Source organism: Camelus ferus, chromosome 3 (genome assembly GCF_009834535.1).
Source record: "Camelus ferus isolate YT-003-E chromosome 3, BCGSAC_Cfer_1.0, whole genome shotgun sequence".
NCBI lineage: Eukaryota > Metazoa > Chordata > Mammalia > Artiodactyla > Camelidae > Camelus > Camelus ferus.
Genome location: NC_045698.1, coordinates 60922569 through 60937397, shown reverse-complemented (window position 1 = coordinate 60937397; position 14829 = coordinate 60922569). Strand labels below are relative to the sequence as shown.

Below are 14829 nucleotides of genomic sequence, written 5' to 3'. Positions count from 1 at the left end.
ATTTACCACAGGGAACCTTGAGAGAGTGAAGGAGACAACCTTAGCAAGTGAGTCAAGACAACAGGCATAATCCAGTACTGTGCTGGGCCAATAAGAAGATAGGGTTATCCTATTTACAGTCCAAATTAAATAATTTGGAATCTATTCCAAACATAATTAGAAATCACTGAATAATTTTCAAATAAGGAACAGCAATGAATTAATAAGGGACAACAATGAATTAATATTTTTAAAAGATTGCTCCAGTTCCTTGATGGAACATGGATCTGAAGATGTCAGAGAAGTTCAGAGACCAAACAGAAGGTACTCTGCTAGTGCGGTGGGAAGTGCTGGAGACCCAGATTAGGGAGGAAGAAGGAGAGGTGAAAAGAAACATCTGTACTCAAAGCAGCATCAGGAGACAGAATGAGAAACACTTAATAATAAATTAGATGTGAATGAGTAACAAAGAAAAATCAAGAAAGTTGTAACCCAGCATTCTATCTTGAGCAATTGCATTTATAAGGCTGCTATTTCCCGAGATGAAAGCAAACACCTGAAACAAGTGTCACAGGGACAATTTCAAGTTTAGTTTGGGATATGTTAAATCTTAGATACCTAAGAGATATCTAAGTGGATATGCCAAGAGACATTCTATTTTATGAAGCCTAGAATACAGAGGAAAGGTAAATCTGGAAGACATCCTATAGCTGATACTTAAAGCCACACGACTGATAAAATACTCAGTGAGTGAAGAGAAAGAAAAAAAAAATTTTGAACCAAAACTGAACCTGAAAAAGTCCAAGGTATCTAAGTTCAGAAAAGGGAGAAGGAAGTGGCAAAGGAGACTGAGAAGGATGACACAGAGAGACAGAATGAAAACCTGTGTGGTATCTCGATGATCAAGAGAAGAGACGGTTTAAATCTGAGGATGAGGCAAGTGTCAAGTGCTGATGGGAAGTAACGTAAAATAATGACAGAAAAACACCCACTATATTCGCCAGCCGTCATCAGTGACTGTGAGGAAGTTTACAAAGCAAGCAGAAAATTCTTTCAAGATTCTGACTACAGAGGGGAGAAAGAAATGAAACAGCAAGCCAAGGGGGATGAGATCAGGAGAGAAATTACTTTTTAAGCCTGGAGAGGCCGCATTTACACTGACTGCAATAACCTGACCGAGAAAGAGGTGCTGGGAACGCCAGCATGAGACAGAGTAACTAACCCTTATGAGGACGAGAGGGGCACCTATGTGAAGAGCCTGGCTTTCACATGAGAAACATTTCCTCCTGCACAACAGGCGGGAGGAGTAAGACTGGGTTTTGAGAGGGTTTCTGAATTTGGTGTTGGGAAGATGAGGAAGCTCCTTTCTGGTAGTTTTCAACAAAGTCACGAGCTGACAGTGAAGAGATGAGAAGCAGGTATGGGAGTCTGAGGAATGACAAAAATTATCAAATAAATATCATTAGGATAGTGAGATACAGTTTACTAGAGAAACATGGGATTTCCAGGGTGATGCTGAGTGCCCTTTTGGCAATGCTAAGCATGAATTATCAGTGATTCCATCTATCCTGTTGTGTGATTTTTCTCCACAATGTTTTCTAATGCAATTAAATTCTAAAATTAAAAGTTCATGCTTATTATTACACTTGCTCTGGCTCTTGAAGACAATATAATATTCATAACTTCTATCATTTAAAAACTGACTGTGACTAACCAATATCTATATTCTTCTTTACTACTTTACCACAATCAAATGATGGTTTTCTTTTACACTAAACCTACAGACTACATCTTTGATGTGTTTCAATTGTGATATCAAAAAGAAAAAAAATTCATTTTAAAAGAATCAAACCTGAGTTAATTCAGAATCATCTCTTTGACTCGCAACAATTAAATAATCTTGACTGTCTGAAGTAAAATACCTTACTTGAGAACTTTGTGAAATAATGATCGTTTGTACCTGCAAGGAAGACAGAACAGTGGGAATAAAAATTTAAAGGAAAATTTAACTAAGAAAGGCTCTAAATACAGTAACAGTATAAGTAAATATTTGAAGTTCAAAACTTGAAAACTCCTTCTGATCCCTAGCTATGCCTATTGAGGTGTCGTTCCAAAACAGACAAAAATATCCCTGGACTAAGACACTCTGCCAAAATGTGTATCAACCTGTTTTTAAGCCCTTTTAGCCCTTTTCACATTAACAGAGAATGTACACTATCTTGTATTCAGATCAATCTCACTGAATCTGATTTGTCTTTAAATTAAGCAATCTACAAAGTAAGTGAAGTTTGTTTTTTTTTTTACCAGGAATAATCTGAATCCAGATGTGAGTGTATACACACTATTAACAGAAGGCTTTTCTTCATTTCTTTCTTCATGAGTAATCACAAAGTAGGGAGAAAGACCAATATTAAAGGCCTCACAGGTTTTAGGATTTTCTATACTTAAATCCTAGGAAACAAGGAATAACAGTAATTCATGAGGCATCCAAAATCCACATGTGTGTTTTAGTTTGTGTACTGTAAAACAGGTCATGTTTACCTCAAGTGGAACAAAAATCCCCTGCCATCGGTAAACAGTAGAAGACAATTTTCTTAACATTACACCGTAAACTGAATCTTCCAAAGTCAGGAAACACCAGCTAGAAGCAGATGAATCCAAGAAACTTTGAAATACAGAAAACACGACATCCATTCCCCCTGGAAAAGATAAATCATGATTTGCTTGTGTAAAATCCTCTCCAAACTTCACCTATTCTAAGTTTGTTGTTTAAACACTGAAATTAAGTGAGTTTGTTACTACAAATAAAGATGCTTCCATGATCTATGTGCATGTGTGTATGAGAAAGACAGAGAAGAGACAAATTAGAGAACTTTAAAACAGTAACTAAAAATATCAATTTAAAAAGACAAGAAAAATGGTTAATACCCTGCTCTAAACTCACAAAGACTTTTCCAGAGTATATTTATAAATAAATAGCAAATGTGTATCTTACAGGAAAATATGTTCAGAATGGTTTTTATCAGCTTTGAAAATATAACTGAGAAATTTTAAAATACATATAAAGATGACAAAAATATAACTGAGAAATTTAAAAATAATAAATATCTTTTATGGAAACATGTTAAATGTTAGCTTTTAAAAACTTAAACACTATTCATTTGAAATTATCCCCATCCAATGATTTCTAGCTTTACATGTTATATATTTTATGAATGCCAAAGCAGACTCATCTCCTACAAATGGCTTTCAAGTATTATCACCTGCTATAACAGGTACATGTCCTAAAATTCTGTACAATTAAATGGAGACAAAAAAAAAACTCTATCTAATAAAGAACACCTTTTAAAAATCTTCTATATTCTATTATATGACAGTTTCCCATAGAAAGTTCTTTTTCAACTTCAGTGGTGTGAACATGATGCAACAAGAACAAACGCCACACTTGAAACCTAGGGTCTTTGTAAATTACTGATCGTTTTTAGATTACCACTTCAGAAAGTCATAATGTCTATGCCTTTTATGTGCTATCCATTAGTGATTTTCTTTCCCAGAAACCCATTATTCTAAATTCCTGCTTTGCCACCTTTTAAAGGTACATCACAGCTTTTGCATTAAGAGTCTGAATGTTTTCCAGTGAAGTCCTGACCATATGGTCAAATCCTTCCCTACTCTAATTCAGGAAGACGGTGAATGAAGAACAAACAACGCCTGCTGACATTTAAGAATCTCTTAAATGTCATATACTTTCACAAGCATTTCCACAAAATACATGCAGAGTCCAAACTCTAATGAGATAACTCCAAATTAGAAACCATAATCTTTCTTTTTTGCATTCCATCTCTTCCTGCCTTCCAGGCAATTGTACCATTATTAATTAACCCTCTTTCTCTTCTACATATTCCATCCTTCTCTATCTACTAGGCCTTTTCCATCAGCATTTACATGTGCTTAGGCCTCTCCAAACTAAACAAATAAACAAAAAATCCTGAATCCTACACTCCATCACTACTCTTGCTAGGTCCTACCTTCTCAGCCAAACTTCTTGAACTAGTGGCCTATATTTGAGGTCTCCATTTCCTCGCCTCCATTCAAAATGTTATTCGGCTAGCATCCATCTATACAAATAGCTCTTGCCATTTTATGTCTACTGTATTGCTAATTACAACAGTTATTTTTTTTTCAGTTCTCCTGTTACTGGATTTTTCACCAGCAGCTGACACAATTTACCTCCTTTCTTTTTAAAATGCTCTTCTGCTGCTGCCTGTAATCCCACCTTTCCCTGAGTTTCTCACCAGATCTTCTAAGTCTCCTTCTCCTCTCCCTAGCCATTCAATTTGAGGCTTCTCAGAGCTCAGTCTGGGCCCTCTTCCCTTCTCTATCTTCAGTCTCACTTTCCAAGTGTTTGCATCAATTTCTGTGACTTTAAAATCCATGTGCACGCTAAAGGTTCCCAAATTTCTCTCTTCAGCAGAGATCTTTTTGAGCCTAGACAGACTCATAGACATGAAAAATAAACTTATGGTTACCAGGGGAAGAAGGGGATGGGAGGGGATAAACTAGGGATTCGAGATCTGCAGATACTAACCACTATATATATGTGTATATATGTGTGTTTGTGTGTGTAGCACAGGGAACTATATTTAATAACTTGTAGTAATCTATAATGAAAAAGAATATGAAAATGAATATAGGTATATACATGTATGACTGAACTATTATGCTGTACACCAGAAATTGACACAACATTGTAAACTAACTGTATTTCAATTTAAAAAAGTTATTAACTCAAATGCAAATAGTTTACTCCCCTCACCAAAATAACACCTCATTCCCGTTCAGTACTCCCTTTCTTACTGAATGGCATGACTCTCCATCCAACTGCACAAGCCAGAAACCTAGGAGACATCTCAGGTAACTTCTTCACATCCAATCCATCACCCAGTCCAAGTTACCATCATTTGTTGCCCTTTTGTTTGTCTCCTTTATCCTCTCATTTCTCCTGTGCCGAACTGTTCTTTATATGGTACCAAGAATGATATCTTCAAAATGTAAATATGATCACACCACCCACATATATATACATGGTAATCTTCCCTCATACTTGGCCTACTCAGAGACTTTCCATAACCCTAGAATAAAGTCTAATGCATGTGACATATTCAAGTTCTTCAATGATCTGGTCTTACCTCGCTCTCCAAACTCAACATGCCCCTTTATTTCTAAACCCATTGTCTATTCTTCAGTTCTTCACTTATGCTTTTTTGTGCTTCTAGACTTCTGCTTTGATAGCTTTCCACGTTCTCCTCCATGTTCCTCCAATCAGGTCCTTGCAAAATCCCTACTCATCATTCAGTTTCAGTTCAAACATGAATACCCTGGTAAGCATTCCCTTATGGTCTCACCACTCTTAGTTCACCTTTAAAACATTATACTTCAAACTACACACTGATTTTTACTTATTTGATTTATTTCCATCTCCTCCTAAATTCTAAATTCCATGAGATCAGTATCATGCCTGGCACAGGACAGGCATTCAATAAATATTTATGAATGCAATAAAAGAACTACATATCTGTTCTACATTTTCAACAGATCTGTAAGATACAATTCATGGAGGAAATGTAAATTTTATACATGTAATCTTTCTTGGTTGTAGAATTTTGCTGTTATAAGAAACTAAACATACTCATGCCAAAGGCTGTTTCAGAAACTGTCTCCCACTCCACAGTCACGGCTAAATCAATGCCATTAGTACGTGACACATTTAAATACACAGTCCTGTTGGCTTCTTCAGTGTCTACAGAGGTGGCTCTAAAAGAAACAAATGGTTGCAGAAAACAGAAAAAGAATATAATTTCTACATATTAAATATATATTAAATATATATATATATATATAGCATTGCTAGTATATGTATAGTACATTTTTAAATTTACACAAGTCTAGATGAGAACCATCTACAAATTTTATGCAGGAACAAGACTTGACTCCAGAGCTCAAAAATACTCATTTATAAAGATTTTAAAAAGCACTATGATCTGATACTATGACTGTAGAGAATACCGAGTCAGAAATTCAGTAAATTCACATTACATATTCTAAAATAAATAAAGCTTTGTCATTCCTAAGTTTCCTCTCACATAAACTAAATACATTTTAGAGGGAAAAATGAATCAGGAAATTCTTGACATATTAATAAAACTAGATCTATCGGAATATTTCTGAGATATTAAAAAATAAATATTTGTCAGTTTCCACAAGGAATTTTAAAACTACAATCATGTTAATATATGTTTGAAGAGTCAGTCATTTGGTTTGAGCAGCTAAATATAATTTACATTATTCCTTACTTTTTAATATTAAAAACATAAAATAGTGCTTTCACCTGAAAGGGTAGATTCTGAGAATGTAAGAATTCTAGCGACAGCATACACAGGACAAGCTTAGGTTTCTGATGCTCCCTGTTACGGAAGGGCAAATGGCCTCTCTGGATCTATCTGCCAGAGCTCGTTTTAAAAGTCCCCATTACAATCGTCAGAGATCAATTTGCTTTTGCATTGTCTTCATGTCAAAAGGTATTTCCTACTTAGCTTCAGCAGTGATAATTTCTTTCTGAACAAACCATACCTATTTGCAAGTGCAGAGATGCTGAACAGCCCCAAAGGGGCCTGGTTTTGCAAAACTGTGATCAGTGTCTGAACACGCGCCCCTAGTCTAGCACCACCAGTCGGATTAAACAAGGTGCAGACAAAATGCTCATCCATCTCTGGTTCCGTGTCCAATATGGCAGATATATGCAGGGCCTGAAAACACAATCAAAAGATAAAGTTACTAGAATACAGTATTTTTGCAACACACATATAGAGTAATGTGCTAAACATTTCTGACAACAAAAAACATCGTGTTTGGAAAACATCACCTCTTTTTTATGTTAATACTGGTCCTTATAATGTAATAGTTACAACTGTTTCAAGTTACAACTTTCAAGATCTTCAACACTGTGACATACTCCACTGAAATGTCTAAAAATAAGTATTTATGTCATTTGAAGATATCACTGAGACTGAAAAATTAAATTTAGGTCTTCAATTTTGCTACTTCTTTATCCTGCCCTAGCTACATAACTGCACTAGTCTCATTCTAACCTAAGATTCACTCTTAAAAAACAGTTATACCATAGCAGGCACAAATTAGTAACAACCCAATGGATAAATAGTAACCTATTCAATGAAATGCTACTGAGCAATAAAAAAGAACCAACTACTCATATGTGTAACCAAAAATGACGCTGACCAAAAGAAGTCAGACACAAAAAGAATCCATACTGTAGGATTCTATTTATAAAAAGCTCAAGAATCAGCAAAATGAGGCTTCAGTGAGAGAAACCAGAAAGCCCTTTCCTCTGGGAAGGGCAAAGGACAAGAAAGAAACCTCCGTGTGATGGTAATGTTTCATATATTAATCTGAGTGGCTGTTACACTGGTGTATACATATTTTTTAAGTCACTGGACAATGCACTTAACTTTTTGTATTTTACTTTTTTATACCTCAAAATAAAAACATGTGGGAAAAAGACAGTTATGTAGGTGAGAGAAAAATCTATTTAATCCAAATTTGCTCTAATATTTAATTTGCATAATAAACAGAAAAGTTTTTAAGCACCTTTGAAAAAGAGTCTTTTAAGGAAAAAAAGCCACAATAAATTATAATAATAAACTAAAAATATACAAAAAGTTGAATAAATGAAATAAAATTCAAAACATTTTTAAAAGGCATGTGAATGTAAAGCAATAGCAAATTCATAAAATACTTCAAATCTGAATTCTTTTTATCTGTATCAAGATACATGTTCTTGAACAAATCAATTAAGGGTTCTGAACTTCAAAAAACATGAATAAATTGGACAAATGAACATGAATTTTAAAACGTACTAAAGTTTACACAAACTGATCATAAACAAACTTATTTAATTATTAGATGGACTATTTTTAAATAAAAGAATTTAAAATTTTTTCAAACTTTAAGTTTAAAATTTTAAAATTACTATACTTTATATATCTGGCTTGAAAAATATCTTAAGCTAATGCAATTAGCTATTTTAAATTTAAACTGTGTTTTAAAAATAAATTTTAGTAGCAGAAACAAATTAATATACAGAAAAAAGAAGTTTCAGAAGGTAAACTTCTGCAAGTATAATTCATATTTATGATTAACCCAAATCTAGCATTTTTCCTCCAATTACCTATTCCTGTTCACACAGGATACTTGCTTATCAAACAAGCAGTGTGAAGGAAACAGTTATATTTTCTTTCAGGAAAATGTGGCAAAAGAATGGCTACGGTTTAACAACTGCAATGAATGGTTTGGAGCTTCTTGTAAGTTTATGATTTACAGACAATATACTGTGAAGTATGCCATTTGAATATACTTAACATTTAAAACTGCAACATGCACATTTTCTTTATCATTTGCTCATTCCACTATCCTGTTAATGGAGCAAATTTCTCCAGCTGCCTGTTATGCAAACAAGACAGCACTACAGCACTTTCACACAGTAATCTAATCATACCTTAACCTACCACTTAAGATGCGATTTTTCTTTCAAGGATCTAGGGTGCTCCTCCAAGAGAAATTCATTTTGTAAATATTAATCATTCATTCTTATTAAAGGTTCATACTGTACCTTGAAAGGAACACCTTCTTCTAAAACAATGTAGCCTTTGGAAGGAGTCAGATCTTTAGACTCCACTAAAGAATTCACTTCTGTCACAACAAACTGAACTGTAACAGTTCCAAAGAGTCCTTGTGCAGGTTCCCGAACAATGTACAGCATCGCAACACTCTCCTGTATGTAGAGAGCTGTTGGTTCTCGTACGAAAAAGTGCTCACTGTTGTTAAATGACAGGACTCCAGGGCCATCATCATTAGCAAGGACAGTAATTAAGGCTGTCAAAATAAAAATATTAAAACAATAAATGAAAACAGAATGGGTTATAAGTAGTGGGGAACATGTGGATGTTTCATTGTAAACTAGGCCAACTCTCTTCTAGATCATCTGAAAAACAAGAGAAATTTTAAAAGGCATTTAATGGAATTCCATATTCACTGATGCTATAAATAAAAATAGTAACCTTGAAATAAAAGGCAGCTTCCTCAACCTGGTGAAGTGTTATCTCTCAGAGGCCAACAGCGAATACCAAACTTAACACTGAAACATTAGAAGGGTTGCCACTAAAATCAGAACAAAACAAAGTCTGTCATCATGCTATTATTACTCAGCATTGTCCTGGAGCTAACAGCCAGGTAACAAGTGTAAAAGCAACAAAAAGAAAGAGTCAGCACCGTCATTATTTTCTAGACACCATGGCTGCCTTCTTAGAAAAGGCAAGAGAAAAAAATCATCAGAACTATTATATAGTAAGAGTTCAAAACATAGGCCGGGTAACCTTCAGAAATCAAGGGCTTTCTATTTTTTACTACCACTAATAATAATGTTAAGAATAACAACTGAAACAACTAAGACTGTTGAGAACTTACAAACTGCTTAACCTGTATGAGCTCATTTAATTCTCACTCTAACCCTACGGGGCTGACTCTATTATTATTCTCATTTCACAGAACCGATGACTGAAGCACAGATGGGCCAATCTGTGGAAGCTCACAAGTTAGGACCTGGCAGGCCTGGTGCTCAACACTAGGAATTCTGCTTCAGGGCATGCTTTCTGAAAGATTATTATAATACCTCTATATACCAGGTATAACTATATAAAATATAATAGAAAAGGGACCTCGTTCATAATAGCAACAATACCTAGGAATCAAAGTAAAAAAATAAGACTTATAAAAATTATAAAACATTCATGTGTGACTGTGGCAGATGCTGTCAGAGCCTCGCCCAAAACCCTCAGCTCGCTCCTGAGTCACTTTCAGCAGCTCTGTTTGCCCACTGGTTTCTGTCTGCCCCAGAAGAGCATTAATTCAAGCAAGAATCAGGCCAGAAAGCCAGAGACTACACACCCACGACTGATCCTCAAAAAATGAGGAATAGGAATTGATGGCTGAATATCCCAGCTTCCTTCCTTCTCAGTAGGACAGCTCTGAGCTTTATTCAACTCAGTGTCTAAGAAGGATCCCAGAAAGACTGAGCCCCAGTTGCCCACAGCAGTACCATTCACTGATGGTACATCTCCTATCAGTTTTCCTCTCTCTGTCTCACGTCTTTGATTCTCATTATGTCTCCAGAGATCACCTCCCACATAAACTACTTCCATCCAAATTCTTGTCTAAGGGTTTGCTCTTGAGGGAATGAATACAAAGTAAGGCAATGATCTAAAAGAAGATGACAATTAATGGAGAGGTATATATATTTATAAACAGAAAAACAGTACTATAACAATGTTGAGTCCATCCAAATTAATCTAAAATTTCAAACTCAATCAAAATAGTTTTTTTTAATGAACTCAATTTTTGACTCTAAAGTTCATATGGAAGAGACCATTTGAAATGAGATGATTTAGAGTCAGAAAAATAGAAAGCATTCGGCCTGAAAAATAACAAAATGTACTTTAAAGCTATGGCAAATAAAACACTATTTTATTATAGCACATGAACAGGCAAACAGAGAAGAAAAGAGCCAAGGAAAAACAGATAGACAGACAGAAGGATAGACAGACAGACAGACACACAGACAAATGGACAGACATAAAAATAAATTTTACACTGAAAATCAACACCAAATGAATGTCCCATCTCTATATGATAACAGAATATTGATTTTACATTTCAGAAGAAAAATAAAGTATCCTTATCTCACTTACTACCAGTGAATACATCCGTGGTATGCTAAATAATTAAATGTAAACAAAAAGTATGAAAATATTAGAAAAAATAGTAAAACATTTTATAGCTTTTGGGTGGGAAAGATCTAAATAAACAGAATTTGAAAGTATATCCAAAAATACTTGATATTTTAACTATTTTATAACAAAAGAGACCATATTAAACAATAAATGAGAGAGTAGGAGAATATATATAACACAACATGCATTATGTACATGTGTTAAATACAGCATATTTAACACAAGAAAAAGACTGACTTCAGAATATATTAAGTATTCCTATAAACCAATAAAGGCATAAACCACAGAAAAGCACATTCAGATATATAAAAACCTAATCACACAAATTAAACAAACAAACAAACAAGCGAATAACCAGTATTAAACTCACTAATGAACAAGGAAATAAAGGAAAAAAATACACAGTATAATCACCTATTTCCTATTCATTAGAATAGGGATTTTTTTTTTTTTTAATGTTAAGGACCAAAGAAATTCCTGGTGTAGACAAGGATAAACAATTTTATACAGACACTTTGGAGTGCAGGTAACATAGAGGGCAGCTGATGTCCTTCCCACTAAACACCCACGGTACTCAACAGATAGAATCTTAACTGCCCATACATCCAAAGATTTGTACACAAGGATATTTACTCGAAACTTATGGAAGTTTGGAAATAGTATAAAGGTCAATTCGTGGGGCCTAGTTTAAGAAATTACTTAGTATCAAAGCACTTAATGTTTTGAAGATTTTTTTAATATTTAAAAATAGAAAATTACAACTGTAAAGTAACCTTGACAGAGCCCACAACATATTATTTCTTGCTACTCATACTAGTGGGCACGTAACCTACATAATTCCAATCAGAATTATATTAGGACTTTGCAGGAATGCTTGATTTTGAATACTCTCTCTTTTTTTGTTACACGGGATGTAGAAGAATGATGCTGACAACCATCAGTACAAGTAATGTTAGCCTTGGAATGAGGCCAATACTCCGAAAGGCAAGGAGAAGAGACAGAAAACAACAGTGTCTCTGGTGGCATGCTAAGTTCTGGTCCCACCTCATCTAAAGCTACATGTCTCTCGACTCCCAGATTAAATGAGCCAATAAACTGTCTCCATTTAAGTCAGTTTTAATTGGGTTTTCTGTTGTTTCCATACGGAAGACTCTTAACCAATGCAGTGTCCATTTCTACAACCCTTTACATACAAACCTATTATGTTCCCCAACAATGAGAAGAGTTTATTTTCAACATCCTCTTTGAATTTGAAACAATGGCCACAGCCTCAAGAAAAAGTTCTGGCAACTTAGAAATAGCACTTAACTTTATCAGTATGACAATAAAAGTAAAAACCAGTTCTTGGGTTACTCACAATTCTTTTTTTTTTTTTTTTTAACACACATCAGATTTTTTTCACAAACAGGTCAGTAATTCAGGAATACAAAGGTAAATTAAAGGAATGTCAAAAAAGTCTCAGCCAATAGCTAAAACAAGGGGCTGAAGAGTCAGTCAACATTCAGTCTTTTAAATCCACTTACCTATCACCACAGGGAATTGAATTAAGTGGCTTTTTTAGAGCTGTTTCAATCTTAACGTTCAGTACTTCTACGAGGTTTCCTCCTCTGTCTCTCTTTTTTTTAACCTTCTCTAAGCAGTGAGCATGATATCTAACAAGCAGTGACCTTGGATGACTTTTCCTAACAATGTCAAACTGCTCCAACCAAAGAATTCTGGCTCCCACCATCTGTCTGAAGTATCAATACACTTCAACTTTATGTGGAAACACTACAGCAGTTAGATGACACTGAAATTGCTAACTTGTCATTCCTTCTGCCACTAAACAGAAAATCAGAGCAGAATTCAAATTCCAAAGGGGAGACATTTACAAATTAAATAAAATGTACAATAATTGCAGAAATCACTTAATAATATTTTTGCTACCAACCTACTTTTTTCATTTTTACATACACGCACACACACAAAACATACAGGCTAGAAGCACTGTTACGCTGACATGAAATTCTAAAATGATTAACTTAAAATATTTTTCACTCTGAGCACAGAAATCCATTTAAGTCTCTCTAAACCCTCTACAACTGCCTCCATATTACAAAAACAGCAGAAATGAAGGAGTGAGAGGGAGCTGTGTATACGAAATGATCAATTACCTAGTATATTTTCCCCCAGCTCCAGCCCAGGAGAAGGATTTGTTAAAATCAGCTGAAATGTTTCATCTCCTTCTGGAATGTCATCATCAAGAATCATGATGTCAACATTTTTATACCCTTCTCCATCAGCAAAATGTAGAATCTGGTCAAAAAAGTAAAGTAGACAGTATTATATTTAAATACACTCCGAGTCGTTAGAAAATGCTTGGAAACAAATACAATGTAGTTGTGAATATGAAATAAGCTGTCTATAGGGATTTTTTCCTTATTTTTTCACATGATCTCTTTTTATTTAAATTGACAATATTAAGTTTAAACAGTAAAAGTTCTACAGGAAGAAAAGTAAACATTTGACTAAGCAGTAAAGGACATGAAGAGACAAAATAAAAAGCATTTTCAAATAATAAAGGTGTTTCCCTAAATTAAAACAAAGAAATGAAAGAGTTAACATTTTCAAGAAGCATAAGAAATACTCTGGGAAGGTCATCTAATGATATAAATTCTTTAACACAATAATCTATGTTCTCCACTATCAAATATTGCAATAAAATGGTGAATGAATGAAACGAAATACAGAATAATCTTTAGGACAGTACTAAAAATGCAATTTATATATTTTATTAAAATAGTGAAGAGAGCTATTCCACTTGAAAATCTTTGCTCTAATTTACTGTGGACTATTACAGTAGTTAATTATATTTACACTAATTTATTTACAGAACCTAAATCACTATAATTCTCAATGAATTCACCATTGGGGTAAAGATGTAATCCAGCCCCAGCTGTGCTTCCAAATTCTGGGCATACACAAACAGGGAAACGTGGCCAAGAGCCCCTTTGCTCCTCTGGGCTACCAGTGTTAAACTTTCTTGGGTTTCATTTACTTCAAACCTATAATAAAGAGAATACATCATTTTTCCTTATAAGCATTTATTCAGTAGACAGTGAAGCATCTAAACCCCTAAAAAAAGGGCAGTCACGCAGCCCTGGGTTTACCTGCTGTGCTGCCACTGGATCATGCCTCGAGCACCATCATTGGCATCAATAATAATCTGTGCCGTCAAGCCCTCTGAATCTGAGGAAATGTGGAAACATACTTTAAAATAAGTGTAAATGATTAATGGAGAACTATTTGATTCAGAATTTTAAAGCCTACCCCTTTGGTATTATATAATTCCTAATACAGAGGTACTGTCGATGTTATTCAAAAGATGTTTAAGAAAATAAGACATAAATACTTATAACACTCAAATGAAAAACTTTTTGCTAACAAGAACCACTGACTAATAGAAATCTATACTGAACCGAGAACAGTATAAAACAAGCAACTAAGGTTATGGTTTTATTTCTGTTATTTCAACCCATTTCAAGAGGAGAGGAAAATGGGGATGGTCACAAAGAGTAGAAAGAGAAGACAAAAGAAAGAGGGAGATAAAGGCAGGAGGTACTGCAGAGAAAAACAGGTGTGAAAAAGAGACAGGGATACAAACAGAAGCTGAGAAAAGTGGGAAAGATGGGGGAAGGTTAGGTGGGATAAAAACTAAGATTAAATTTCTCTTTTCCCTTTTTATTTTGTATTCTGTCCATCACACTCAGTATGTTACCAATATTCATTATTCAGTCTTGAAATAGTAACTAAGCCTGTTAATGTTTTGTTCTTTTTTTTTAGTATGTTTGTCTTTTTTTCTTTTTAAATTCAGTGGCTCTACTGTACTCTACGATACTCATGACAGCTGCCTGGGCGAAGAAGGGGTGAGGAGAGTATAATTCTCTCTGAGTGAAAAGACCAACATTGACTAGGAAGGAATGTAAAATCAGTATCTGTACCCATCAAA

General features: G+C 34.5%; 1 protein-coding gene across 1 annotated transcript in view; it reads right to left on the bottom strand.

The window, feature by feature from the left end:
• ADGRV1 (adhesion G protein-coupled receptor V1) overlaps window positions 1–14829 on the bottom strand; it is a 471409-nt gene that overhangs the window by 331396 nt on the left and 125184 nt on the right. Inside the window, exons 40-48 of the mRNA XM_032475997.1 lie at window positions 13991–14069; window positions 13747–13885; window positions 12995–13136; window positions 8666–8928; window positions 6610–6785; window positions 5669–5793; window positions 2521–2678; window positions 2284–2430; window positions 1832–1939 (exon numbers count right to left, since the gene is read on the bottom strand). Coding sequence (XP_032331888.1) covers window positions 1832–1939; window positions 2284–2430; window positions 2521–2678; window positions 5669–5793; window positions 6610–6785; window positions 8666–8928; window positions 12995–13136; window positions 13747–13885; window positions 13991–14069 — 1337 coding nt within the window. The remainder of the gene's footprint in view (window positions 1–1831; window positions 1940–2283; window positions 2431–2520; window positions 2679–5668; window positions 5794–6609; window positions 6786–8665; window positions 8929–12994; window positions 13137–13746; window positions 13886–13990; window positions 14070–14829) is intronic.